The sequence below is a fragment of the Genypterus blacodes genome, unplaced genomic scaffold, assembly GCF_046128005.1.
Source record: "Genypterus blacodes isolate CSIRO-AG114 ecotype Tasmania unplaced genomic scaffold, CSIRO-AGI_Gbla_v1 ptg000277l_1, whole genome shotgun sequence".
Taxonomy (NCBI): domain Eukaryota; kingdom Metazoa; phylum Chordata; class Actinopteri; order Ophidiiformes; family Ophidiidae; genus Genypterus; species Genypterus blacodes.
This window is the reverse complement of record NW_027467068.1, coordinates 115585-143403: the sequence shown is the minus strand read 5'-3', so window position 1 is coordinate 143403 and position 27819 is coordinate 115585. Positions and strand designations below refer to the sequence as shown.

Sequence of the window (27819 nt, the reverse complement as noted above, 5' to 3'; positions counted from 1 at the left end):
GGGCGTGCTGCGTCTGCCTGCGGTGTGTTAGTGTGTTCAGGCAGCAGCTGCAGCTCAGGTTAATTCCACAGACAACAGACCAGTCACCTGAGATGACAAACACACAGACAGACAGACAGACAGAGACAGACAGACCTCTGTATATGTGACTTTGACCTTTGACTTGTCACAAAATTGGTTTAAAAAAGTTTCAATGTCCAATTGTTGATTTCAGGTTGTTTTTTTAATGAAACTGGTGGCACATTTTCATCCTTTAAAGGGTTAATATATAAACTTTATCAGCCTCCAACACCTCAGCACGTTTGCTTACATCACACATCTGCCAAAGAACTTAGAACAATTATGGAAACACATCAGGAGGAAGATTGATTATTGAAGCTGAATCCTCAGTTTAGTTTCTTACAGAACAAAGCAGATGAGATCATTCCAGATGTTTTATGATAATCTGCCTCCATTCACACAGAAAAGACAGAGAGAAGAGAGTCCAGGGTTTGGTGTCCATCATCATCATCATCATCATTTGACTCGTGGCACTTTCCTCTTCTGCTTGGGAGCGTCCGTCTTCTTCCCGACCTTCCTTTTCTGTTTGCCGACTCCCCCTGCTTTCCCTGCTGGCTTCCCTCCTGCAGGTTTGGGAGCTTGTTCCAGCTGCTGCTTCTTCTTCTTCTTCTTGTTCTTATTCTTGTTCTTGTTGTTGGGTTTCTACAGAGCGACAAACAGATCAAACAGATCAAACCCTGAAATCACAACAAACTAATAACTTCACCCAGACTTCACTCAAGTGGCTGTGAGCGGTACAAACCTGCAATGTAGGCTTTTTGCTCGGCGTTGCTATGGGAACCAGCTTTGGGATCTCTTCATCCTCCCCTTTCTTCTCCTCCTTCTTCCCCTCTGCAGCCTCTCCTGTCTCCTTCCCTTCCTCTCCTTCTTTCTTCGGCTTCTTGGCTCCTTGGCGCTGAAACAAATAAACAAACACGTCATGTTTCAGTGTTATTCTTTGTCTTGGTCACAGAGCAGTCTTCCTCGCACTCTTCCTTTACGCTCTTCCTCACCTTCTGTCTGGCGATCTTGGCGCTCTTGGCCGCCTCCTGCAGCACGGTGTAGTGGCTCAGGTCTGAGGTGTAGATGGGCAGAGCCACCGACCTTTGGCTCTTTACATGGATGAGCTTGATCACCGGGCCTTTCTGCAGGCAAACACACAGGGGTCAGCTTGACTCATTAAGCACACACACACGCACGCACGCACGCACGCTTGACGCACGCACGCACGCACGCTGGATCGACAGGTCCTACGGGCTGCTGGGTCTCACCATTCGCATTTTGGCCACCACGCTTTTGACGGTGGCCTCGATGTTCTCCGTCACCTCGTCGGCGGTCATGCTGGAGTGGGCGACACGAGCCATGCTTTGAGAGAGAGAGCGAGGGAGAGAGAGAGAAGACACGAGGCTGAGAAGGGGCGGAGTCTACTGTGCCATCAAACGTCACACTAAGAGCTGCAGGTCATTTCTTCTTCAGTGATTGTGGCGTGGGCTCACCAGCAGCAGCCCTTGTTGGTGACCTTCATGCTGGTTCCCTGGACGACCCTCTGGATGTCTCTGGCCAGCTGTTTGCTCTGCAGGTTCACACTCAGAGGCTCCCTGCAACACAACCGAGCATCAGTGTGTTTACATGCACACACAGATCCTGTTCTGTGATACACACGCGTGGATGATTGATCAGCAGCTCTCACTTCTTCCTCTCGTAGAAGTGTTTCCCGATGTGAGACGGCAGCAGGCGGCGGATGCGGTCGTCTGACAGGAACATGCTGAAGTTACCTAGCAGGCGGCGCTTTGCTTCGTACGGCTTATACTCTGTCTTCAGCAGCTTGTAGGGGATGACCTGGGACACACACACACACACGTCAGACCCCTGGACCCCACATGTGTCCCGTGAGGTCAGAGTCTCCTCGGCCCTCTGGTACCTCTGTGACGTTAGTGATGCCCTTCTCCAGCAGCAGCTTCTTGTAGAACCTCTGGGTCTGCTCTGGGCTCATGTTGGGCTCATCCTTGGTGAAGAGGCAGATGTCCTCCGTGTCCGTCCGCTGGCCATGAGGGAGAGGACTGAGGACGGGACAGGAGGGGACAGCGTGAGGATAGGAACCAGGCTGTGTGTGTGTGTGTGTGTGTGTGTGTGTGTGTGTGTGTGTGTGTGTGTGTGTGTGTGTGTGTGTGGTTGGTGTGTGTGTGAACTCACATGCGGATGGTCTGCGGCCCTTTGGGGATCTTCCACAGGGTGAACAGGAGGCTGATGTGCTGCGTCTCGTCCAGCAGCACCGAGTCTGAGGGCTTGGACTTGAGGAAAGCCTGAAGAGCCTGGACGGCCTTCTTCACCTGATACACACAAAGAGTAACACAAGACAAGATAAACATCAGAGAAGGACAAACGGAACATTGCTGTCCAGAGACGAAGGACAAACGGAACATTGCTGTCCAGAGACTCACACCGCATATTAGCATTAGCCAATACGCTAACTGACCGAAATAAGCTTGATAACGTTTCGATTCTTACTAATATTGATCATAAACGCTTCAGAGGGACTTTTAATTCATATTTCATCTATAGAGCTTCACATGCCGTCGTAAAGACGCAATTATTACCTGATTTGTGTCCAACGCGATCTCCTGTTTCTCCGCCATGCTGAGTGCTTCACGTGTTTACTGCACTCGCGCATGCGCAGACCGGTGACCCTACGTGTGGGATTCAAACCGCAAAACTTTATTTAAACTGTGAAATCACACACGTACACACAAGCAGAGGTGCGTGTGAGACCTTTAATAAGCAGAGTTACATTTATACGTTAAAAAGAAGATCTGGCAGTTTGAGCAGCGGCAAGAACAAAGACAAACTTCATTTCAGTTATCATTGTTTAATTTTCACACCAATATATCCATTAAAAAAAAAAAGCATCATCCCTTTTCCCTTTGAATTATATCTTTATAATTTAAAACATTCTATATTATTGATTTTTACCCTTTTTTTAATTTATCTTAAATCCACCGTTTATAAACTAATACTAACTTTCCCTAAATGGGATGTTTTCCCATATTTTCTAATTTAATGTGAATAATCTGAACTATTTCACATTTCATTTTATATCAAAGTAAAATCTAAATGCACAGAATCTGAAGTGTAAACACATCAGGAGCTCAATGTCTTATATAGTCTTATTTAAGCTATTATAGTTAGTGGAACAAAGTTAAGGAAGCTTCTATGGCACTGTTCCACAGTTTGATATCTGTGACTATTTGCTTGAAATGAAGAAAACGGCACTTGATTGCAGCTTGATCATTTATTTTCAGCTTGGATTATGTAACAGCTGTGTGTGTATGTCGGCGTGTGTGGAGTCCTTGAGTCATCAGAGTAGTGTGTGAGCTCAAACCTGTTAAACCATCTCGTGTGGAGAGAGACCAAACTAAAAAAACAATTTGGTGCAGCAATCCTTAAAATCAAATAAAACCCCCGCTGATGTCTGAACGTCGCTCTTATACGGTGATGTCACTCTGCAAGTCATCACAACAAACTCACTCCAGTCGCTAACAGGCTGGGAACTTAACACGGATTACATTTCTCATCTCCACACTCTGTCAAACTGCATCCGTCTCCATTCTAAAAACAAATGGTGTGGCCAGCTGAGGGAGAGGAGGAGGAGGAGGAAGAGGAGGGGGGGAGGGGGAGGAAGAGGAGGACATGGGGGACATGGAGCTACATTAGTGGCATAGCTGAGCTCTCAATATGAGAAAGCTGACACACACTGGACTTGGTCTCCTGTTTCACCAAAAAAACTGATTCAGTCACGTTTTCTTCATTTGACTGGATTGATTCTCCTTCACTCCGTGCAGATGTTGTTGTTGTTGTTGTTCGTCTTCTCTTCAGCATAGTTGTATATAAAGACAGAGTGGCTGTTTGGGTCGACTCTAGCAGCGTTTCTCCTCGGGTACAGACTGGAAGAACTCCATGCATGCTGCCGCCTTAGCGCCTAGTCCTTCTCTGGCACCAGCTTCAGCACTTTGCCGATGGCGATGGTTTTGCCTGGACGAGGAGGTAGAGGAGAATATGAAGAGTGAAATGTTAATTCAAAACTGCAGCCAAACAATGATACCAGCAGAAACCTCTAGCATGTTGTGTGTTCTCCTTTACCTTCATCTCTCAGAGTGAACCGTCCCATCTGAGGGAAGTCTTTGAAGGTCTCTAAGCAGATGACTCCGGCTGCTCGGAGTCTGGCGATGCACACCTGGTCCTGCTTCACAAAGCGCGGTCTCGTTTTGCTCTTCTCTCCAGACTTCTTGTCCACCAGACAGATTAAGGCCTGCGGGAGGGAGATAAGAGTTCAACCGAAGGAAGAGAAACTCAAACAGATGAAGATCACAGCAGGTTTAAGAGGGTGGACTTACGGTGATCTGCACTTCCTCGATGCAGGTGTGGATGTGAAGGACTGCATTGTAACCAGGACAAATGATTGATTTGTGCTCGATGATGACGATCTAAGATAAAGACAACGAGCAGAAAAACAAAATATATCAACCTAGACAATTACATCTTCATTTGGAATCATATTCATATAAACATGGAAGCCAAACGCATCAGATAAAGACACTAAACATGTCTGAATGCCGTAAAATGTGCTTTGGCGCCCCCTGGTGTCTGTTCAGGGTCATGCCACTGGATAAAGGCATCGGGTGACTTTACAAAATGTCATGATGTGATGACGTCATTATGCCTTAACCAACACTAAAAACAAAGGCTGTTAGTTCTTCATCCTAAACATCAGTACATGTGTGTGTGTCGCCCTCCTTCAGGAGCGTCTGGTCTCCTTCCATAGGTCGCTGATGCGCGGTGCCACCGCACATCGGTTTGCTTCCTACCTGAGCGTCAAAGGTGCGTCCTGAGTGGCAGAGGTTGTCGGGGCTACAGAGGATGAAGCCGGGGAGGATCTCCTCTTCCTCGATGCCCTTCAGCCTCAGCTTCAGGTTCTCCCCGGGGTCGGCATCGTCCGTCTCCACGTCGTCACTCAGCAGGCTCAGCACCTCCACTGTGTGCTGCGAGGAAGAGATGTAATGTACTTATGATCGGGGAGGTCAAAGGTCAAACAGACTTCCTTTCTGTGAGCTGCAGGTTATCGGTCTTGTGTGTGAGATGATGAACTCACCCTGTTTGGCATCATCACCAGCTGCTGGGCTTTGCTGATGATTCCAGACTCCAGCTTCCCAAGGATGACTGTACCCATGTCCTACACACACACACACACACACACACTTGGGTTACATTTCTTTTATCATTAAACATCCAAACACATCACAGGAGTAAAGCCTCCATGCTCGGCCTCTGCTTTGCTTCCCTCCCCTCCTTCCTGCACAGGAGCCTTGGCTGAGGTCCAGGAATTATACAGCTCCCAGTTACTGAGGCATAATCCCATTACATCAGAGCTCAGTGCTGGTGTGAGCCTGCTGGAGTCACATCAACACAGAGGAGGGCTCTTAAGCAATCACAAGTATCTGACCCAGACAGACGGGAGGACGGAGCAGAACTCAATCACTGACATGACTCCAACTTGACTACATCACTCAAGTCCACCAAGGTTCTGCTGCCAACCAACGAGCCAAACTATCTCCAAGAGGAATGCAGAGGCTGCAACGTGTGTGTTTATTCAAGTGTGTGTAACTGGACCATCACACTAGTGTGAGAGGAGGAGGAGGTGGAGGGAGGGAAGGAGGGCGTAGAGCCGGAGAAGGAACACAAAATAACAGAAGACCACATGGCTTTAGGGTCGGAGCCCTCCGGTCGCTCACCTTGTATTTGTCGACGATGGGTAATCTGACCGGGCCGTCGCTGGATCTGGTGAAATTTGGCAAACTGTCCAGGTGGGGAATGAATGGCAGACCCCTGATGAAGAGCAGAGAGGGTCAGGATCACACTCAGCAGTGCAGAGAATCCAGAAAACAGCTTTAATGAATGTGACGATGCGTTCACTGTGCTCTTCATTCTCTGTAAATACGTAAATGGAACCAGAGTCGGGGCAGAGAGCACATTTGCAGGATCTGAAGGGTTTGTGGTTTTTGTTTGGCAGCACAAACACATCTCAGTGCAAAATGTCTCCAAGGAACTCTATGAACCTTTCAAAATAAAAGCCAAACCGTGCCAGGGAGAGATTCTGTGCTTCAGCAGAGATCGAGGAAAAGAAACGCTCCATAGGGAGACTGAGCCAGGGAAGACAGGTGATACTCATGTGTGTGTTTGTGTGTGTAACTTACGTGTACCAGGGGCACTCGGGCACGGGGTCTCTGAGGTTGGCACCTGTGAGTCCGGAGCAAGGCATGAAGTGGATGTCCTTCTTGGGGTTGAAGCCCACCTTCTTCAGGAATGGCACCAGCTTCTCCTTACACTCCTCATACCTGCCATGGGGTCAAAGGTTTGTTAGTAAGTCTCTTTAGAGTGAGGCCAGACGGACAGAGCATCCAGACCAGCGTGACCCCTTCACCTCTCTAGGCTCCAGTTGACAGTGGGGTCGTCCATCTTGTTGACCAGGACGATGAGATGTTTGACCCCGGCCGTCTTGGCCAGCATGGCGTGCTCCCGGGTCTGCCCGCCTTTCTCAAAGCCGGTCTCAAACTCGCCCTTCCTGGCAGAGATCACCTGATGGGAGAAGCACGACATGTGAGAGCAGCAGAGCGATGGTGGAACGGAGAGGACCTGCTCTGTGATGAACTGTAGAACTCCACAGCCATCTAACAACTCCCTAAGTTCTCCCTCCCCTCCGCCCTGTGGCCCAGGAGGAGCAGGAGCACCGGAGAAGTGCAGCAGTGCAGAATCTAACCCAAGTCTGTTCACCTTCAGCCTGTCTGGCTTGATTGGTAGAAACACAGAGATCGTGAGCTCGCAACCCTTTGTGTGTGTGTGTGTCCTTTGTGTTTCCTGGCAGCCCCCAGCTGGCTGCCACAAAAGTCCAAAACACACAACACAGAGGCGGTGCATTGTGTGTGTGTGTATGTGTGATCTGTCCATCTCACCAGCACAGCCAGGTCGGCCTGTGAGGCCCCTCCGATCATGTTGGGGACGAAGCTCTTGTGTCCCGGAGCGTCCAGGATGGTGAAGTGCTTCTTCTCCGTCTCAAAGTAAGCTCTCCCCACCTCCACCGTCTTCCCTTTGTCTCGCTCCTCCTGGTTTGTGTCCAGAGCCCACGACAGATACCTGCAGGAGCACAGAGCTCACAGCTTCAGAGGAGCTCAGGAACATTAGCATCTAAATAAGTTCACTAAGGAACGGTTAGAAAATAAACAAACCACACAAATCAGATGTAAAGAATGTGGCTTTGGACAGAGAACAAGAGAGGCACAGATTCTCAGCCTCAGCCTTCACTTATTGTTGTGGAGAACAATTCCTTGGCTGTTAGTTAGAGACTAAAGCTGAGAAACAAGCCGGCCCTCTCTCTCACCAGGTCTCCCTGTTCTTCTCCTTGGCTTCCCTCTCGTATTTCTCCAGGGTGCGTTTGTCCACCATGCCAGTCAGGTACCTGTGAGACAGAGGACAGAGACGGGGTTAGAACAAACGTCTGACCGGGTGATGGGATTCTGTGGTGAGAAGGAAACCCTGACTACTCACATGATCTGTCCTCCGATGGTCGACTTCCCAGCGTCTGAAACACAAAGACGAAGAGATGAAGTTAATCAGATATCTTACAGAATGTTGTACAACCATAGAAGTCCTTCAGATCAAACCCAACGTACCGACATGGCCGATGAAGACCACGTTCACATGCTCCTTCTTGGGGGCGTCAGGCTGCACGGGAGCTGCTTTGGGCACAGGCATCTCCTCCTCCTCCTCCTCTATCATCTCCTCGCCCTCCTTCCCGGCGGCGGCGCCTTCCTCTGGCTCCTCCTGTTCTCCGCCCCCTCCGCCTCCCCCGGGCTCCTCCTTCTGCTCCCACGTCTCCTCCTCTGTGTTCATGTCTGCCTCCGTGCCGCCATTCTCCACCGGGGCTAAAACAACAAACACACACACACACTTGTTACACCAGGAGTAACCCTCATGTTTTTTAAAGTGATATTGCACAGAGTTGTATGATTTGGGGGACATTTTGAGAGTTTCTGAGACCAGCTGGATCCCAGGGGATCATACAGTGCGTGTGTAGGCTCCCCCCCTCTCATTATGCGTCTTAGGCGTGGCTGAGAGACGTGTGAGCTCTCCACCTTTGTTATTCAAACTCCAGCAGGACTCCCTGTGGCAGTTTCTACCTCTCCTAGCCGACCCCTCCCCCGAAATCCCCACCCTGGTGTTTCACCCCCAGGTCAACATCTGGGCTTTGGTTTGTTTGCTTAAATGCGACATCATACAGTTCATTCTCATTCTGTAGAGTTCTAAACTATGGATTGGAAAGAGGGAAGAGTCAGAGGAGCAGAGTCGCAGTTTGCTTCACACAAAGTTCCCTCACAGATCCACGTGTTCCTCTCAGGACAGCACCGGTCAAAGATGAGTAGGAGCGAGATAATGAGATCAGATAGGGCTGAGGTCCAATCAACTGTGAACAGATTGGCAACAACGACGTCAATCTCTTATCAGGTCTGGCTCCGACGGTTCAGACTCAAACTTTAGAAGTGTTTGAAGCCGAGGCCTTCAGGAGAGGAGCCGTCTCATAGCAACACAGCGGCCTCCTCCCAGGTCTGTAACTATGGGATTATGCAGCCCAGCAGTCATGTGTCGATGCCTATTTTCTCCTCAACCCTCCTTGTTTATAATCAGCATGTGAGAGAAAGGCTGGCGGCGGTGCAGCGTGAGTGGAGCCTCGGCTGTGTCGTCATTTTGTACCTCAGTCGCTACAGGGGTCGTTTCAAATACACACAGACCAAGCACACAGCCTCTCCAGAGCACATCACTAGTCATTGTGTCTCTAGGGCAAGGGCAGACACAGTATGACTTCATTAGGTTGTGTCTTCAGTGGCAGGGTCACACACCACCCCTCCCCCTCTTCTATGAGACTGAGCCCGTTTTCACTCATTCTGTCTGCAGCTGCAGTGCTAAGCCCCTCTATTAAAAACAAACACACCAATGTAGCCAGAGCAGAGGCGCACAGCATCAAAGGCCCAGGCCAAAAAGAAGTGAGTGAATCTGACTGGGGCAGATAGAAACTTTGCAGTCAGCACAACGGTGACGTAACGGAAGCTTTCTGAGTAACAACCGGCAGGCAGGGGACGTTGAACCCTGGACTCTCTTCACTCTCCACGGTGTCCCGGGGACATGTGTCTATTTCCGGCCCGTACATGCGAGGTTGCATCATGGAATGCGTCGCCTTAAGACACACATATGGGTCACAACGCCAAATATGGCCGAGTAACATCAGAGAGGCCCAGAAACACAAACAGGGGATTTACGCGGGCATTAAGGTTTATAAAGAGGTTTGGGGTTTGGCGGCAGGTGTGTGTGTGTTCCGACACTTCAGTCCAAGAACACACACACCTGTCCTGTGCAAACACGCAGCCAGACAATGAGGTTTGTAACTTAACACCGTAAACATGCAGAGAGCAGAGCGGCGCTTAGGGTCTTACCGACTGTTTCCGCCGCCGCCTCCATGCCGGCCACCGGGTCACCGGCACCTTTGAAGAGAGGAGAAACACGTCAAACTTCCATTAATGTGTAATAGACACGGCTGCTTACGTGTGTGGTGTGTGTGTCTAAGTGTTTATTCGTGATAAGCCCACAGTAACAGGGTTCTAAATCTCTCGTGGGTGGAAACGTGACAAGTGTCGGCGCCGCTCAGGAAGGCTAACTAACTTAGCCGGGTTAGCACGCGAGCTAGCAAGTTTAGCTAACTTCCGAGGCAGCCGCCGGGGGCTTCACCCACCGTCTGAGGCCGGGGCGTCCTCGGCGTCGGGCTGGTTGAAGATCGGTACGAACACCGCGGCGTGAACGTTCGGGACAAACGGCTTGGCGTTGACGTTGAGAGCGGCGAGAGCGGACTGGAGCCCCGCCGCGGCACCCGGGGCCTCGGCATCCTCCTCCAGCTCCCACGAATCCGGGGCTGTGTCTCTCGGGTCCATCGCTGCTTTTCTGCCTTAAGAGTTAATCAGACTTACAGCACCGCGAAAGACGACGTGTTTCTGTGGTTCGGTTCGGTTCTGGTGACGCGCTGTGGTGTTTTAGACTCTCCTTAGCACGTTTTGTGAAGTTCCCATCGCTTTGTTAAGCCGCGTTGGCGAGCATATGGATCCGGTAACCGACGAGAAGTGACGGCGTGTTGCCGCGGCACGTACCGAAAAGGCCGCTAGAGGGCAGCGCTGCTCACTTTGGTTCAGCAACTAAACCCGACGAAGAAGAAGTGATTCGACCTGAGAGAATGTGACGTGACGTCTGTTGTTTTTATTTCTGATCGCGTCAGCACAGAATCAATAAACCACAGTGCGCAGGGCCGGCCCTGGGTGATTTGGAGCCCCGGGCGAAAGTGTAGATTGGAGCCCCCCAATAGTTTTTATGAGCTTAAGCTTGGAGAAGCTTCTCTCAGCTAAGCAAAGCATTGGCATTATGATAAAGTAAGTAGTAAAGTAGTAAATAATTATAACTGTTCATATTAAATGCACCATGCATGCACTTACATTCTTCAGTAGCTGAAGAAGACACTGGAGGATTGTCTGCTGCAGCTTCTGCAGGTGCCTGTTGCGGCTGCAGATACTTTCTCAGTGCATCTATACAAAAAAGTAGGTTTACATAAAGTTTTATACGCTACACCAGCCCACAATTCTAATCTTGCATAAATTAATGTGGTTATGTGACACTAAGGATTTATGCAAATTTGTAGGTATCTGAAGTGAGTACTTATTTTAAAATCATAGTGTGTAGCTTTGCCCCGCTTTGTTGCATAGTAGCTTCATGGATGTTGTGGGGGAGTCAGCAAGTTACAAGCAAGCTAAGAAGCTAACGCTATTTTCATGTTACATTACATTACATTACGATCATTTGGCAGACGCTTTTATATAAAGTGACTTACATTACATTACCACCCTTCGCAGAGGGGGGAGCAATTGAGGGTTCGGTGCCTTGTTCAGGGGCACCTCGGCAGGGGCTTGAACCGGCAACCCTTCGGTTCCTGAGCGGAAGCACTACCCACTGAGCCACTGCCTCCCAAAGTAGCACCATGTAAACCATGTTAAATTGTTATTTAAGACAATGACTGACATACCTCTACCCTGGGCCCGTTTTTCCTCCTCCTCCTTTTGTCGCTTTCTAAGAGCAGCACCCGAGGGTTTTGACCTTTTCATTATGAACGTTTTTTTTATGTCTTATTGACAACAACACAAGCGTGCGTGACATCCACCTATCAATAGCGCTAACACTGTGGGGATGATGCCCACTACCCAGGGTGGCCAGACGTCCGGCTCTAGGCCGGACATTCCGGCTTTTCAATGCCCTGTCCGGCGTCCGGCGCAGCATCAAGCCGGACGCGTATTTGTCCTCCTTTTTTAGGCACTACCCACACAGCAAAAAGACGCGGAGGTATCGCGGCTTCCGAAGCGGACCAGCGAAACGGACCCGTATCGGCGTCCACTTGCCCGCAATGTCGGATCCGCTGATTGGCTAAGAGCGCCGTCAGGTAAATATCCGCTTTATCATAGGTTAAAAACGTAAACAAGGCTCCGCAAGTGTGTGTCAATTTCACTTATTACTGCACAGAGGTGTACAAGAAGTTCATTGGAAACAAAAAAAACTAACTCTTGGATGCAGCCAGGAAAGAACAGAAGTATTGCAGATAGACAATCAACTACTTTAGTGAGTACACTAGTCTTATGATTTCACTGAGGGGCTACATGAAATATTCATATTTATTGGGTTGAAAACAATACAGATTTTTGAAGGTTGATAACAGTATTCTTGCTATGTTGTTATTTGTACCAGTCCCTGCAGGATATAAACAGGCCGAGGGGCAGTGGGGGCTTGGAAGCCATGATGACAGAGGTGCTGTTGTCTCCTGAGCTGCTACATGTGAAGAGACCCAAATACTGACACACATACACATACACACACACACACACACACACACACACACACACACACACACACACACACACATACAGATGAAGACACTGAAGACAAGTCCCCAAATGACTGAAGCACTTTAGAAATGCTATACTTTTTGAGCAGTTGAATGTAAATGTTGTTTTCTTTACAATCTCCTTTGTTGTTAACATACAAGGTTATTTATGCTTTTCAAAAAAGCATTTTTTTATTATTATATATGTTACCTGTTATTTGTTTTTTACATTTGAGTCCACACATGTTATGCTTTGTGGCACAAAAGATTCATCTCAGTGGTCAGTTTTTGAACACCACAATGTATTGAACAAATTCAAATACTGTGAACAAACACTTTTTGACTTTTCATTAATATTTTTTCCTATTCAGCTACACAAACATCTTCAAACCACACAAAATTGTATTGTAAATGAGAGTATACCTGAGTCCTATGTACACCATGGTAATTTATTGATATGTCCTCTTTTTTGGTGTTATGGAAATGGTCACCCTACCAGGAACCAGGAACCAGGAACCCGGAACCAGTTTTGCGCGTGCGGGCGCCAGAAACGTCCGTTGCCGGCACGCTTGCCGGTGAAAATCACGGACAACACGTTTTTGCCTTTAGAGTATTTTCGGCCACCGGGATCACTGTCCGACATAACCAGTGGGTCTGGCGCTAGATATTTAACCCGGAACCAGTTTTGCGCGGGCGCCGGGAACGTCCGTTGACGGTTAAAATCACGGACATCACGTTTTTGCTTTTAGGCATGTATCATAACACACCTGGGTTTAGCTCTGATTATGTAGTGAAGTTGTGCATCATAAAGTCATCTTATTCTAGTTGTAGACACACAATGCAGCCAGGTCGCCCCGGGCGACCGCCCGGTTCGCCCATGCCCAGGGCCGGGCCTGGGTGTCAGTGTCTCCCATTAGCCCTGGATGGGACCGTCTGGTTACAGAGAAACAGGCTCAGGGCTCCCACTGATTCAGCGTTATGGTGAGTTCTATTTTTCATGCACTTTACATTTGTTTTTGTGGCGTATCTTACGTTTAAGGTATGTTTAAACGTTACCATAGCGACCAGAGAGCGATAGGGAGCAGAGAGGATGTTACTCATGTTATGTTGTTGGCGCGATGTTACGAGAACGCTGCTGATAAAGTTGCGAGTACACATTGGATTCCCGTTTATTATTATATTTAAATGTCGGTCGTATCATTTTATTTTGTCGTATTTATCCGCCACACCTTAAACACCGGTCTGGTGTAGATGCTGCGTTTGAAAAATTTGGAGCTCTAGCTCTTAAATTAACCAAGATATGGGATTAAAAAAAACCCAATTATAGCTCAAATCTACGTGGTAGCAAAATATCAATATATTCTTTAGTGATTTCAGTTGTGTGAGGACTGTAAGGTTCACGTAAACTAGCTTTAAAATGGACGCATATAATGTAAAGTTGTGATTGAATAGATCATTTGTTAATTTGACACAAGCGTGTGTATTCTCACAAATCACCACAAGATGGCTCCTTTTCCAGAGAGAGAGAGAGGGAGAGGGAGGGAGAGAGAGAGAGAGAGAGAGAGAGAACTGCTAATATTTTTTGATAAAGTAGAACTTCAAACTCTAAGCTGAGGTCGAACCTCCTCCTTTGCTGAGTTGTGGCGCAGTGATCTTGGGTTCACTCCTGTTTATGGGAGGAGCCTAATGTAGAGGTCAGGATGTCTTGGTTTTAAGTCAAATCCTGCTTTCGCCACTAGGGGGCGGTGTCTCCATGTGAGAGCAGGTAATCAAGCAGGTGAAACCAGCGAACGAGAGAAAGCCGCGTGGTTGTTGTGTCGCTACCAGGTCGGTGTTGTGTTTATAGTTCATATATGTGCTTGATGTGCAACAAGATGTTACTGCACTCTACAAACAACAGACAGGAAGTCAGGTGTTTATGTTCCTGCTGAAAGGTCAGAGCCGTTAAGCTTTCATGGCGACGCACCGTTACTGAGCCGTTATGGTGTGTGTGCGCCCCTGTGTGCGTGTGTGTGTCGTTCTAGATGTTTCCACATCAGATTTCTTGATGTTTGCTGCATTTATCAAGCTTTGGTATCTTAAGTGAATTCATCGCTCGATCCTGAGTGGAGCTGAAGTCCAGTCTCCATTTTAACGCTTCATGTTTTTGAGATGTGAAGACGTAGTTGAGATCCAAACAAGACATTACCATATACATTAAGTCGATTGAATGAATAAAAATGTCCTTATAAAGTTATTTCTTTGTTCCTTTTTTTTAATTTTGGCCCCTGTTGTCATTATATTGCGTTGGCCTTGCATTTGTGCGCCCTCCAGTGGTTGAATTTGAGAAGACAATCTTTTTCATTCTGGCCCCTGTTGTCAATGTACTATACTGAATTGACCTTGCATTGTCTCATGAGTGTGTGTGTGCGGATGGATAACTCATGGGTAAGAACTGTCCCAGCTGAATCAAAATGGGCTTCATATAGTTTCGACATTGTTCCACATCTTCTTTATTCTTGCTGTGTTTTAACCTGGAGTTGGGTCTGATCTGTAAACCGGCATCCTTCATGGCGAGCATCTGTAATGAGCGAGGCCAGGAGCTGATCTTCGTCGGCCTGCCCATCACGGAGATCTTCAAGTAGGAGATGGGTCTGGGCGGCTTGCTGGGCCTCTTCTGGTTCCAGTGCAGGTACTGATCTGTCACAGGGTCAAATCCCTAAGCAGCACTCTGCACTCACTGTCGTCCTCCATATGACCACCGCCATATTATTTACATCTGCATTACAACTTGACACAAAGCGATGCTGTCACCTAAAGTTTCCTTTTGTTTCCGTCCTGTCTGTACGCAGACAAACAACCCGGACACGCGAGTGCAGAACCTGAAGGACTTTGTAAAGCAGCACTTCACCTGTGCTTTATTGGTGAGTAGCTGCAGCTCATCTGGTGTGAAGCGGGGTTTTCTGCAGTGACAGCAAGCAAAAGAAAATTTGAAGGAGTAGGCTGGACATAGGCAACACACTTCGGGTGTCAGCAGGGTCGGCCCTGGGTGATCTGGAGCCCCGGGCGAAAGTGTAGATTGGAGCCCCCCCGCCCCCTCATTCAAACGAGCAATGACACACAAATAAATATTTTTTCCTTTTTTGTATTTATATTAATAACACGTCACACAACCTATAAAAACTAAACAAAGAATGATAAATAGATAAATAAGTAAACAACAGTGCAAAGTAGAGTGCAGTGCAATTGTTTTGTGCAAACTGAAATTATGTCATTATGTAGAGTCATGTATGATATTCAAAATTTAAAAACAAAACTAATACAAATCTAGATTTCCTGTAAACTCTGGTGGTCAGAATCAGAATCACTTTATTTGCCAATTAAGTTTGCAGTTTGCAGGAATTTGCTGTGGTTCAGGGTGCGAACATACAGTGGGATACGAAACTTTGGGCAGCCTTGTTAATTTTCATGATTTTCCTTTATATATCATTGGTTGTTAGGATGAAAAACATAACATAGAAAAAGACAACATATAAAACAACATAAAACAACATGTACAAACAGCAGCTTGGTGAACAGTAACATTATTCACACATAACACAAACTGTGTGCAAAAAAGAAAGTCCCTTAACTAACAAAATAACTTTACCATAACAACAAATACTTAAAACTGTACACGCCTGGACTTCCTTGCAGCAAAGGCATCAATGGTCGCATCAAACGACAGCTGCCTGGACACTTCTTGATTAATACTTATACGTGCAAGTCCATTTAGGCGCTCTTGAGACATTGTGGATGTTTTTCCTCCTCCTCCTTTCGTCGCTTTCTAAGAGCAGCACCCGAGGGCTTTGACCTTTTCATTATGAAAGTTTTTTTTGATAACAACAAAACAGGGCCGCTACCCCTCCCCCCACGTTTCACTGTAAACAGCGGGTCAGGTTCAGGGCGACAGGTCATGATCTCACACTGACGCATTCAGACCAGAAGTCAAAATAATTATTAACATATTTATTTAAATGTACTTTATGTGGATTGCAGTTTGGCGCCCTGCCCACTAGATGGACCAAATCGTTTGTTTTTATAAAAAGCCCATATCTTGGTGAATTTAACATCTAGAGCTTATTGATAATAATAATTTCTTATTCCCACATATTCCCCACATATGATGACGTAATTATTATGGAAAGGCAATACTTTAATTTACTGCAGTGATCACAACATTAAATTAACATTTCGTTTGAGAACTCGCCCATGTTCTCTGCTGTTCCTTCCTCACCACATGGTGAAGTAGCTGGTGTGAATGAGGGTTGATTGATAAATTCTGTCACACACACACCTAAATAGAATCGACTTGGAGTCTAGTGATGAATTGACTTGAAAACGCCAACAAAACATCCAGAAATTTGTTGTTTAAACAAATGTTATGCTAGCCAACATTAGCACCAAGCAACTCGAACGGAGAGATTTCATTAGAAGTTTGTTTATAACTTCTTCTTACTACACAGTATACAACAGGGGCCAAAATGAAAAAGCTTGTCTTCTCAAGTTCAACCACCAGAGGGCGCACAAATGCAAGTTCAACACGGTATATTGACACCAGGGGCCAAAATGAAAAAGCTTGTCTTCTCAAGTTCAACCACCGGGAGGCGCACAACGCAAGGTAAATACAGTATATTGAGCCCAAGACTTAGTACTGTTTTTTAGGTTGTATGTAACCATTGTATGTATGTGAGTTTTTCACAAATTTCAAAAAGTGCGAAAGCAGGCTATTGAACCCACAACCTTAAAATAGAATAGAATAGAACAGCGTTTATTGTCATTGTACATGATAATACAACAAAATGCATTTGTGCTGTGCCTGAATCTTTGAACAGTGATAAATAAACAGCAATAAACTATAAATAAACAACTATAAATAAATAATAAACAATAATAAAAAAACAACACAGTTCCATTCATACATTAAAACATAAGTGGTCCCAATAGCTCAATTTGTCTCATATGACATGTCTCGACATCATCATATGACATCACATGACATCACGACATCCCACATGACATCATGACATTCCATATGACACCATGACATCACAACATCACATGATGAGTCTCATCTGTACAACATGATTTGCGTGAAATTGGATGGAAACATAGCAGGTGGGGCGTTGACACCATGCAGACGGACGCCTACCTCATCGCCCACCTGCATACGACCCTCCACCCCTCCTCCTCTTTCCAAATGCAGCAGAGGGGTAGGGGGTCGTCGCCGCCCGGTCCGGCTGCAGGAGGCTCGTCCTGCCCCTGTTTACAGCCTCCTGTTGAGAGAGAGGTTGTCCATGTACATACAAACAAAGCCTTTTGCTTCTGAACTGTGAGCAGGTGTCTGTCTCTGGGGCTCCACGGTCCCCCTGCCCGCCCTCTGCCCCCCCCCCTCAGTGTCTCTGTCCCCTTCTGTCCTCATTCTCACGACTGCCTCTAAGCCACAAGGTGTCATTCAATGTTAGTACTGTACAAAGTAAGAAAAAGTGGTGGATTTAAATACTGTTTTGTAATAAAAAGTGAAAATTGTATTAAAAATACTGTACAGATTTGGAACTTTGAAGAGCAGAGGAAGTTTATTCTGCTGCTCTTGTTTTTTCCCCTTTTTTCTCCTGTTTCTGTAAAAACTCTGAAAGTACTCCTGAGCTACTGTACAGTATTGATATTTCTAAAAAGGTACAGTGTGGTGTCGAAGGTCACAAGCACCGATGCGCCTTTTTCCTGTGTATTTCTGACCTTTTAGGGAGGGAGGGGTTATCAACCAGTCACACCTGAACAACATGAGCGCAGTGAGGGGGGGGCTTACAACTCTTTTATATATAGTTATAGTTATATATAGTTAAGTAATGTTGGAGGTCTGATTGTTATTTTGCCAATAATTTTTATAATTTTTTTAATTTTACAATGAAGTATGTTTGTACCATTGGAAATATATTTGGTTGTGCTTCTTTCCTTCTGAAACGAGTAGGAACCATAGTCACTGGCAGTGTTCCTGTCGGCACCTTATACAGATGCACGCTCCGGAAGAGACACGACCCCAAACAGTCCAAGCGCTTCCCCCGGTCAACATGTCAGCAGTAGTCGAAGTCAGTGTAAACGTTACACAGACACGGAGGTGGCTTGTTCTTCAGATTGTAACTGTCTTAATTGTGTGTGTTGTGTTTACGTACAGTCCTCTTAACACTTTGACACGATACAGGCGAGAGATGAAAGATTCTTTGAGCGCTGACCCAGTGCTCCCCCTTGTGGTGAGAAATGTAGTCGCATTTGAGGCCTAATTCATATATCATATTGTAGTAATTCATAAAAAAAAATCAAAGACATGGAAAGGGAATCTCCACACCCATGTGATGTAAGTATTCACTCTGCTTCATTTGGCCCTATTGTGCATGCAAACACACCCACAGTGAAGATGGACAGGACACACCTCCATCCTCACATACAGGTAAACCTCATGAGTCCACCACCCCATCTCTCTCACACACCACCAGCTGGTTCAAGGTCTCACAACCCAGGGCCTGGAGATTCACAACATTTTCTTAAAGCACAATTTTTTTGCAGACATACTGCCACCCAATGGCAGTTTTAACATTTTTGGGGCAGCCATCAAATGATTTGATCTTACAAGAGCTCTAGCTGTTTCCTTTGCCAAGTAATGGGCTTTTAACAGAAATGACCAATATGGTTCATGGTTACACTGGCATTTTGTGAGAATTTGAGTAAAAACTTACAGCAATGCACCCTCCTACCATCTATGCTGTGTTTGAAATCCTAGAGCTCTTTCCTTTGTCAAGTTATGTGCTTTTAACAACATCTGTCCATCTCACTCACCATAGCACCGACCCAACATCAGAGCCATCAAGGCTCACACCTGCACTCTGACAGCCTGGGCTGGGACTCACAACCTTGCGGTCATGAGGCAACAGTTTGACTTTTTGACTTGAACTCGACACAGTCCTAATCTATGTGGTAGCAAAATATCCCCAAAAAACTTATTAGAAATCTGAGTGGTTTGAGGAACGTTAGGTTCATGAAAACTGGCTTTAAAATTGACAAATATAATGTAAAGTTATGATTTAATAAATAATTTCTTCACTTGAAACAAGCTGTGTATTCTCACAAACCACCACAAGATGTCACCCTTACCTGATGTAGATAGAGAGTACTGCTAATATTTTTTGATTAACAGAATTGAGCCTCAGGATTCACCGACACACGACGAAGAAGAAGGAATAGAAGAATAAGAAGGTGAAGAAGAATGACAACAACAATTACAAGACGATGAAGAAGAATTAGAATAAATTTAGAAGAAGACGAAGAATTAGAAGACGAAGAAATAGACCCATGAAACAATTATAGATCAAATCTACGTGGTAGCAAATATCAATATATTCTTTAGTGATCTCAGTTGTGTGAGGACTGTAAGGTTCACGTAAACTGGCTTTTAAATGGACAAATATAATGTAAAGTTGTGATTGAATAAATAATTGGTTAATTTGAAACAAGCGTGTGTATTCTCAAAAACCACCACAAGATGGCTCCCTTTCCTGTTGTAGAGCGAGAGTACTGCTATGTTTCGATAAAGTAGAACTTCAAACTAAGCGGAAGTTAAACCTCCTTGGCTGAGTTGTGGCGCAGTGATCTTAGTGTCACTCCTGTTTATGGGAGGAGCCTAATGTTTGGAAGTCAAGATGTCTTGGTTTACAGTCGAATCCTGCTTTCGCCACTAGGTGGCGGTGTCTCCATGTGAGAGCAGGTAATCAAGCAGGTGAAACCAGTGAACGAGAGAAAGCCGCGTTGTTGTTGTGTCGCTATCAGGTCGGTGTTGTGTTTATAAGTTCATATATGTGCTTGATGTGCTACAAAATGTTACTGCGGTCTACAAACAACAGACAAGAAGTCAGGTGTTCATGTTCCTGCTGAAAGGTCAGAGCCGTTTAGCCTTCATGGCGACGCACCGGTACTGAGCCGTTATGGTTTGTGTGCGACCCTGTGTGCGTGTGTGTGTTGTTCTAACTGTTTCCACATCAGATTTCTCGATGTTAGCTGCATTTATCAAGCTTTGGTATCTTAAGTGAATTCATCGCTCGATCCTGAGTGGAGCTGAAGTCCAGTCTCCACTTTAACGCTTCATGTTTTTGAGATGTGAACACGTAGTTGAGATCCAAACAAGACATTACCATATACATTAAGCCGATTGAATAATAAAAATATCTTTATAGAGTTATTTCTTGTTCGCTTTTTCATTTCGGCCCCTGTTGTCATTATATTGCGTTGGCCTTGCATTTGTGCGCCCTCAGGTGGTTGAATTTGTGAAGACAATCTTTTTCATTCTGGCCCCTGTTGTCAATGTACTATACTGTATTGACCTTGCATTGTCTCATGGGTGTGTGTGTGCGGATGGATTACTCATGGGTAAGAACTGTCCCAGCTGAATCAAAATGGGCTTCATATAGTTTCCATGTTGTTCCAATCTTCTTTATTCTTGCTGTGTTTTAACCTGGAGTTGGGTCTGATCCGTAAACCGGCATCCTTCATGGCGAGCATCTGTGATGAGCGAGGCCAGGAGCTGATCTACGCCGGCCTGCCCACCACGGAGGAGATCGTTCTAGGCGGCGAGCTGGGCCTCCTCTGGTTCCAGCGCAGGTACTGATCTGTCACAGGGTCAAACCTTAAGCAGCACTCTGCACTCACTGTCGTCCTCCATAAGTGACGACCGCCATATTATTTACATCTGCATTACAACTAAACACAAAGCGCTGCTGTCACCTAAAGTTTCCCTCCGTTTCCGTCCTGTCTGTACGCAGATAAACAACCCGGACACGCGAGTGCAGATTCTGAAGGACTTTGTAAAGCAGCACTTCACCTGGGCTTTATTCTTGAGTAGCTGCAGCTCATCTGGTGTGAAGCGGGGTTTTCTGCAGTGACAGCAACCAAAAGAAAGTTTGACGGAGTAGACTGGACATAAGCAACACACTCCGGGTGTCAGTGTCTCCCATTAGCCCTGGATGGGACCGTCTGGTTACAGAGAAACAGGCTTGAGGCTCCCACTGATTCAGCGTTATGGTGAGTTGTATTTTTCATGCACTTTACATTTGTTTTTGTGGTGTATCTTATGTTTAAGGCATGTTTAAACGTTACCATAGCGACCAGAGAGCATTAGGGAGCAGAGAGGATGTTACTCATGTTATGTTGTTGTTACGAGAACGCTGCTAATAAAGTTGCGAGTACACATTGGATTCCCGTTTATTATTACATTTAAATGCCGGTCGTATCATTTTATTTTGTTGTATTTATCCGCCACACCTGAAACACCGGTCCGTGAAAATAGTCTGATATGAAACCGGTCCATGGCGCAAAAAGGGTTGGGGCCTGCTGATGTAGATGCTGCGTTTGAAAAATTTGGAGCTCTAGCTCTTAAATTAACCAAGATATGGGCTTTAAAAAAACAATAATAGCTCAAATCTACGTGGTAGCAAAATATCAATATATTCTTAGGTGATCTCAGTTGTGTGAGGACTGTAAGGTTCACGTAAACTGGCTTTAAAATGGACGCATATAATGTAAAGTTGTGATTAAATAAATCATTTGTTAATTTGAAACAAGCGTGTGTATTCTCACAAAACACCACAAGATGGCTCCTTTTCCTGGTGTAGAGAGAGAGAGAGAGAGTACTGCTAATGTTTTTTGATAAAGTAGAACTTCAAACTCTAAGCAGTGGTCGAACCTCCTCCTTGGCTGAGTTGTGGCGCAGTGATCTTGGTTTCACTCCTGATTATGGGAGGAGCCTAATGTAGAGAAGTCAGGATGTCTTGGTTTTAAGTCGAATCCTGCTTTCGCCACTAGGGGGCGGTGTCTCCATGTGAGAGCAGGTAACCAGGCAGGTGAAACCAGCGAACGAGAGAAAGCCGTGTGGTTGTTTTGTCGCTACCAGGTCGGTGTTGTGTTTATAGTTCATATATGTGCTTGGTGTGCTACAAGATGTTACTGCACTCTACAAACAACAGGCAGGAAGTCAGGTGTTTATGTTCCTGCTGAAAGCTCAGAGCCGTTTAGCCTTCGTGGCGACGCACCGGTATTGAGCCATTGCGATGTGTGTGTGCGTGTTAAATCCATGCTACGGAGGGGTACAGTAGTGTGTGTGTATGCAGTAGTGACTGTTTGTTGTGTGAATGTTTGTATACGTGTGTATGTGTGCCTGTGTACGCGTGCATGTGTGTGTGCGTGTGTGCATGTATGCGTGTGCGTAGAGCTCTAGCTCTTAAACTGACCAAGATACGGGCTTTTTAAAAACAAACGATTTGGTCAATAGTTACACTGGTTACACTATTAGACAAGTAATAGATATTATATATATATATTATATTACACTTAGACTAACTACTTTACTTTAATCTTACTGGAAATTTATTTGAAATATGTTCAATAAGTAAATATATAAATGACTTTTTGAGATGTGAACACATATCGACTTATATGCTAAGTCGATTGAATAACTAAAAATATCCTGTTAAAGTCATATATGAAGTCATTTAGGAAAATTGGACCAAACTTTTTTTTTTTTTTTTTTTTGTGATGTCAGCACCAAATCAAAGAGACAAAAGAAACATCTTTTGCCTTCTAAGGTTGGGTGGGCGGTGGCTCATTGATAAGGCACGCGTCTGGGAACCAGGCACACGCTCCGGTGCTGGTTCGCCTCCAACCTCGGTCCCTCACTCTCCAGCTGGTAGCTGGAGAGTTGCCTGTTACCCTCCGGTCCAGAGCCTGTTACCTTCCGGTCCCCGCGCCCACCTAGGCACGGAATCTCCTGCGCTCAGTCAGTCTGTCAGTGAGAGTGACAGACACATAGCGAGAGACTGATAGTCATAGTAGAACACTTCACGTATAGAGTTAGGGACACACAGTGTGTCGCTCGGGCTGCGTGGCAGGCACAGTTCTTGTGTCTGGCACCAGAACGAGTGATGCACTGTGATAGAACATATAGGAACACATAGGTACTGACACACAGACAGGCAGGCAGGGTGCGGAAGAGGAGGTGCTTTTAAAAAAACTCACTAAGTGTTTCAATGAGAAAAATAAATAGCAGAAAAAATTTGCAAATTTCTTTTTTTTCTTTTAGTTCAGAGGGTTAAGCGAATGGTTGGTGATCACAAGGCTGGGAGTTCGAGTCCCAGTTACCGGAAGGTAACTGGCAACTCTGCAGCTTGTAGCTGGAGAGTGAGAGACCGAGGTTGGAGTCGAACCAGCACCGGAGCGTGTGCCTGGTTCCCAGACGCGTGCCTTATCAATGAGCCACCGCCCACCCAACCACAGAAGCCTTTATTTTTCTTTGTCTCTTTGATTTGGAGCTGACATCACAAAAAAAAAAAAAAAAAAAAGTTTGGTCCCATTTTCCTAATTGACTTCATATATGACTTTAACAGGATATTTTTAGTTATTCAATCGACTTAGCATATAAGTCGATATGTGTTCACATCTCAAAAAGTCATTTATATATTTACTTATTGAACATATTTCAAATAAATTACCAGTAAGATTAGAGTAAAGTAGTTAGTCTAGGTGTAATATAATATATATAATGTCTATTACTTGTCTAAAATGTTCAAACGCAGCTTCTACAGGACACGAGGATCATTTTACGTAAGTTTGGGAAAAATTTAGTTTTGGTCCAGTTTTCCAGAGCGACAGTGTGACCATGGACCAAACCGTTTGTTTTTAAAAAGCCCGTATCTTGGTCAGTTTAAGACCTAGACCTCTAACATTTTCAAACGCAGCATCCTAATACCACAGCTTGAGAAATGCAGTAAACATTTAAAACAGCACACGCATACATGCACACACGCACGCACACATGCACACGTATACATACACACGTATACAAACACTCACACAACAATCACTACTGCATACACACACACTACTGTACCCCTCCGTAGCATGGATTTAACACGCACACACACATCGCAATGGCTCAATACCGGTGCGTCGCCACGAAGGCTAAACGGCTCTGAGCTTTCAGCAGGAACATAAACACCTGACTTCCTGCCTGTTGTTTGTAGAGTGCAGTAACATCTTGTAGCACATCAAGCACATATATGAACTATAAACACAACACCGACCTGGTAGCGACACAACAACCAACACGGCTTTCTCTCGTTCGCTGGTTTCACCTACTTGATTACCTGCTCTCACATGGCGACACCGCCACCTAGTGGCGAAAGCAGGATTCGACTTAAAACCAAGATTCGACTTAAAACCAAGACATCCTGACTTCTCTACATTAGGCTCCTCCCATAATCAGGAGTGAAACCAAGATCACTGCGCCACAACTCAGCCAAGGAGGAGGTTCGACCTCAGCTTAGAGTTTGAAGTTCTACTTTATCAAAAATATTAGCAGTACACTCTCTCTCTCTCTCTACACCAGGAAAAGGAGCCATCTTGTGGTGTTTTGTGAGAATACACACGCTTGTTTCAAATTAACAAATGATTTATTTAATCACAACTTTACATTATATGCGTCCATGTTAAAGCCAGTTTACGTGAACCTTACAGTCCTCACACAACTGAGATCACCTAAGAATATATTGATATTTTGCTACCACGTAGATTTGAGCTATTATTGTTTTTTTAAAGCCCATATCTTGGTTAATTAAAGAGCTAGAGCTCCAAATTTTTCAAACGCAGCATCTACACCAGCGGTCCCAACCCTTTTTGCGCCACGGACCGGTTTAATATCAGACAATATTTTCACGGACCGGTGTTTAAGGTGTGGCGGATAAATACGACAAGATAAAATGATACGACCGGCATTTAAATGTAATAATAAACGGGAATCCAATGTGAACTCGCAACTTTATTAGCAGCGTTCTCGTAACATCGCGCCAACAACATAACATGAGTAACATCCTCTCTGCTCCCTTACGCTCTCTGGTCGCCATAGTAACGTTTAAACATGCCTTAAACGTAAGATACACCACAAAAACAAATGTAAAGTGCATGAAAAATACAACTCACCATAACGCTGAATCAGTGGGAGCCTTGAGCCTGTTTCTCTGTAACCAGACGGTCCCATCCAGGGCTAACGGGAGACACGGACACCCGGAGTGTGTTGCTTATGTCCAGTCTACTCCGTCAAACTTTCTTTTGGTTGCTGTCACTGCAGAAAACCCCGCTTCACACCAGCTGAGCTGCAGCTACTCATGAATAAAACCCAGGTGAAGTGCTGCTTTACAAAGTCACACTCGCGTGTCCGGGTTGTTTATCTGCGTACAGACAGGACGGAAACGAAAGGAAACTTTAGGTGACAGCAGCGCTTTGTGTGTAGTTTTAATGCAGATGTAAATAATATGGCGGTCGTCACTTATGGAGGACGACAGTCAGTGCAGAGTGCTGCTTAGGGATTTGACCCTGTGACAGATCAGTACCTGCGCTGGAACCAGAGGAGGCCCAGCACGCCGGCGTAGATCAGCTCCTGGCCTCGCTCATCACAGATGCTCGCCATGAAGGATGCCGGTTTACAGATCAGACCCGACTCCAGGTTAAAACACAGCAAGAATAAAGAAGACGTGGAACAATGTGGAAACTATATGAAGCCCATTTTGATTCAGCTGGGACCGTTCTTACCGTGGCCCATGAGTAATCCATCCGCACACACACATTCATGAGACAATGCAAGGTCAATACAGTATAGTACATTGACAACAGGGGCCAAAATGAAAACGCGAACAAAGAAATAACTTTATAAGGATATTTTTATTATTCAATCGACTTAATGTATGTGGTAATGTATTGTTTGGATGTCAACTACGTGTTCACATCTCAAAAACATGAAGCGTTAAAATGGAGACTGGACTTCAGCTCCACTCAGGATCGAGCGATGAATTCACCTAAGTACCAAAGCTTGATAAATGCAGCAAACATCGAGAAATCTGATGTGGAAACATTTAGAACAACACACACACGCACACAGGGGCGCACACACACCGTAACGTCTCAGTAACGGTGCGTCGCCATGAAAGCTAAACAGCTCTGAGCTTTTAGCAGGAACATAACACCTGACTTCATGTTTGTACCGCAGTAACATCTTTTATCACATCAAGCACATATATGAACTTATAAACACAACACCGACCTGATAGCGACACAACCACACGGCTTTCTCTCGTTCACTGGTTTCACCTGCGGATTACCTGCTCTCACATGGAGACACCGCCCCCTAGTGGTGAAAGCAGGATTCGATTGCAAACCACGACATCCTGACTTCCAAACATTAGACTCCTCCCATAAACAGGAGTGACACCAAGATCACTGCGCCACAACTCAGCCAAGGAGGAGGTTTAACTTCTGCTTAGAGTTTGAAGTTCTACTTTATCAAAACATAGTAGTACTCTCTCTCTCTCTATAACAGGAAAGGGAGCCATCTTGTGGTGGTTTGTGAGAATACACAGGCTTGTTTCAAATTAGATGATTTATTCAATCACAACTTTACATTATATTCGTCCATTTTATAGCCGTCATGTTTACCGAAGAAAGCTCTAGAAATGTTTGGGGGTGTGTCTTTGGTGGAGCGTGCACCTGTATTAGGTCCCGGTTTCATCCATAACGTACAGTATATTTGTCTTTTGAGCAGAGACCTCGGCAGCTCCACACCAGCCGTCTTGCTGAAGATGAAGGAGAAGGCAGAAGGTGCTTATAAGCACAACACCGACCTGATAACAGGGAAATAACAAGACAACAATCACATGGGTTTCTCTCGTTCGCTTGTTTCACCTGTTGATTTCCTGGTCTGAAATGGCGACAACGCCCCCTACTTGCGAAAGCAGGAATCGACTTTGAACCAATATGAACTCAATGAACAGGCTGAAATGTGTTTTTCAAACATAAAACAAGTATTTCAAATCACAAAATGCCAATGCAATGCTAGTTTGTAGCTCACTAGTTATCTGTGATCACACACATTCATACACACACTCTGCCCATCTCACATCTGCTGCTTGTAATCATGAGATCAGCGACTACATGATACCTCTGTACTCTTACTATTCAAAAGTTCAACCAAATGACTGCACGCCTTTCTCCTGTTCAATGAATACACAAGCCCACTGTTGCTAACTCCTCAGTAAGGAAAGTCGCTATAAGCTGTCCTAAAAGTCGCCAAATGACACATTCACCTAAATTGCACAATTGGCTGGTTGGATGTCATTGTAATGGACGCTGGAGGAGAGACGGTGGACAGTAACTGCAGAAACGATACGTCGGAGTCTCCAAAACACCAGAAGTCTCCAAAAGTCTACAATAACACCAGAAAGAGTCGCTAGTCGATTTTGTCTAAAAAAAAAAAAAAAGTCGCAAAGTGGATTTAGAAAGCTGGCAGATTTAGCAAGAAAGTCGCTGAAGTGGCAACACTGCTCAACACGCTTGTCTGTTTACAATTTCGGGACGTATGGAACGTGCACCCGTGTAAGATTCCGTCGGGAACACCGTCAGTGACTATGGTTCCTACCTGGTCACAGCAGCTCCTCATATTAGTCAGAAGTGACATCACAGTTTTAAAAATAAAAATGGTAGTTCTGCTCCCTCGTTAAGATTTAACATACGTATTTAATATACAGCGGTGTCAGGTTTTTACAGACATTAGGGGTCAGTTGCACTTTTACGATATTGGACACCAGGGGGAGAGCTTGTGTGTTATCTCATCGCTCTCGTATATCAGGGCCGGCCCTGGGTGATTTGGAGCCCCGGGCGAAAGT

General features: G+C 45.5%; 2 protein-coding genes and 2 long non-coding RNA genes across 4 annotated transcripts; 1 reads left to right on the top strand and 3 right to left on the bottom strand.

The window, feature by feature from the left end:
• Positions 1-201: 201 nt before the first annotated feature.
• Positions 202-2721, bottom strand: rsl1d1 (ribosomal L1 domain containing 1). The gene is made up of 9 exons (XM_076171987.1): positions 2637-2721; positions 2233-2369; positions 1961-2099; positions 1730-1878; positions 1536-1637; positions 1311-1404; positions 1053-1184; positions 803-955; positions 202-702 (listed from the first exon to the last, which is right to left on the bottom strand). The coding sequence occupies exons 1-9, from the start codon at positions 2673-2675 to the stop codon at positions 517-519; spliced, it is 1131 nt and encodes a 376-aa protein (XP_076028102.1). The 5' UTR covers positions 2676-2721; the 3' UTR covers positions 202-516.
• Positions 2722-3313: 592 nt separating this feature from the next.
• On the bottom strand, positions 3314-10306 carry gspt1 (G1 to S phase transition 1). The gene is made up of 14 exons (XM_076171972.1): positions 9872-10306; positions 9576-9623; positions 7761-8012; positions 7636-7669; positions 7469-7546; positions 7044-7224; positions 6515-6669; positions 6288-6428; positions 5826-5919; positions 5186-5266; positions 4902-5075; positions 4431-4520; positions 4177-4345; positions 3314-4068 (listed from the first exon to the last, which is right to left on the bottom strand). Exons 1-14 carry the CDS (start codon positions 10065-10067, stop codon positions 4016-4018), a joined length of 1746 nt encoding a protein of 581 aa, XP_076028087.1. The 5' UTR covers positions 10068-10306; the 3' UTR covers positions 3314-4015.
• A 3182-nt stretch (positions 10307-13488) lies between these two features.
• On the top strand, positions 13489-26780 carry LOC143017254 (uncharacterized). The gene is made up of 3 exons (XR_012965600.1): positions 13489-14723; positions 20878-21136; positions 26700-26780. It is a non-coding gene; the product is annotated as an uncharacterized LOC143017254 (long non-coding RNA).
• On the bottom strand, positions 23951-27755 carry LOC143017253 (uncharacterized). Its single transcript, XR_012965599.1, has 3 exons — positions 27241-27755; positions 26125-26778; positions 23951-24104 (listed from the first exon to the last, which is right to left on the bottom strand). It is a non-coding gene; the product is annotated as an uncharacterized LOC143017253 (long non-coding RNA).
• Positions 27756-27819: the final 64 nt, after the last annotated feature.

Excerpts from the sequence above, each read along its gene's own strand:
- rsl1d1 (XM_076171987.1), bottom strand. The coding sequence starts at position 2,675 with ATGGCGGAGAAACAGGAGATCGCGTTGGACACAAATCAG. Across the intron at positions 2,370-2,636 it reads TCGCGTTGGACACAAATCAG|GTGAAGAAGGCCGTCCAGGC; the intron begins GTAATAATTGCG and ends TGTGTGTATCAG. Across the intron at positions 956-1,052 it reads CCAAGATCGCCAGACAGAAG|CGCCAAGGAGCCAAGAAGCC; the intron begins GTGAGGAAGAGC and ends TATTTGTTTCAG.
- gspt1 (XM_076171972.1), bottom strand. The coding sequence starts at position 10,067 with ATGGACCCGAGAGACACAGCCCCGGATTCGTGGGAGCTGGAGGAGGAT. Across the intron at positions 4,521-4,901 it reads GACGCACCTTTGACGCTCAG|ATCGTCATCATCGAGCACAA; the intron begins GTAGGAAGCAAA and ends TCTTTATCTTAG. Across the intron at positions 4,346-4,430 it reads TCGAGGAAGTGCAGATCACC|GCCTTAATCTGTCTGGTGGA; the intron begins GTAAGTCCACCC and ends TCCCTCCCGCAG.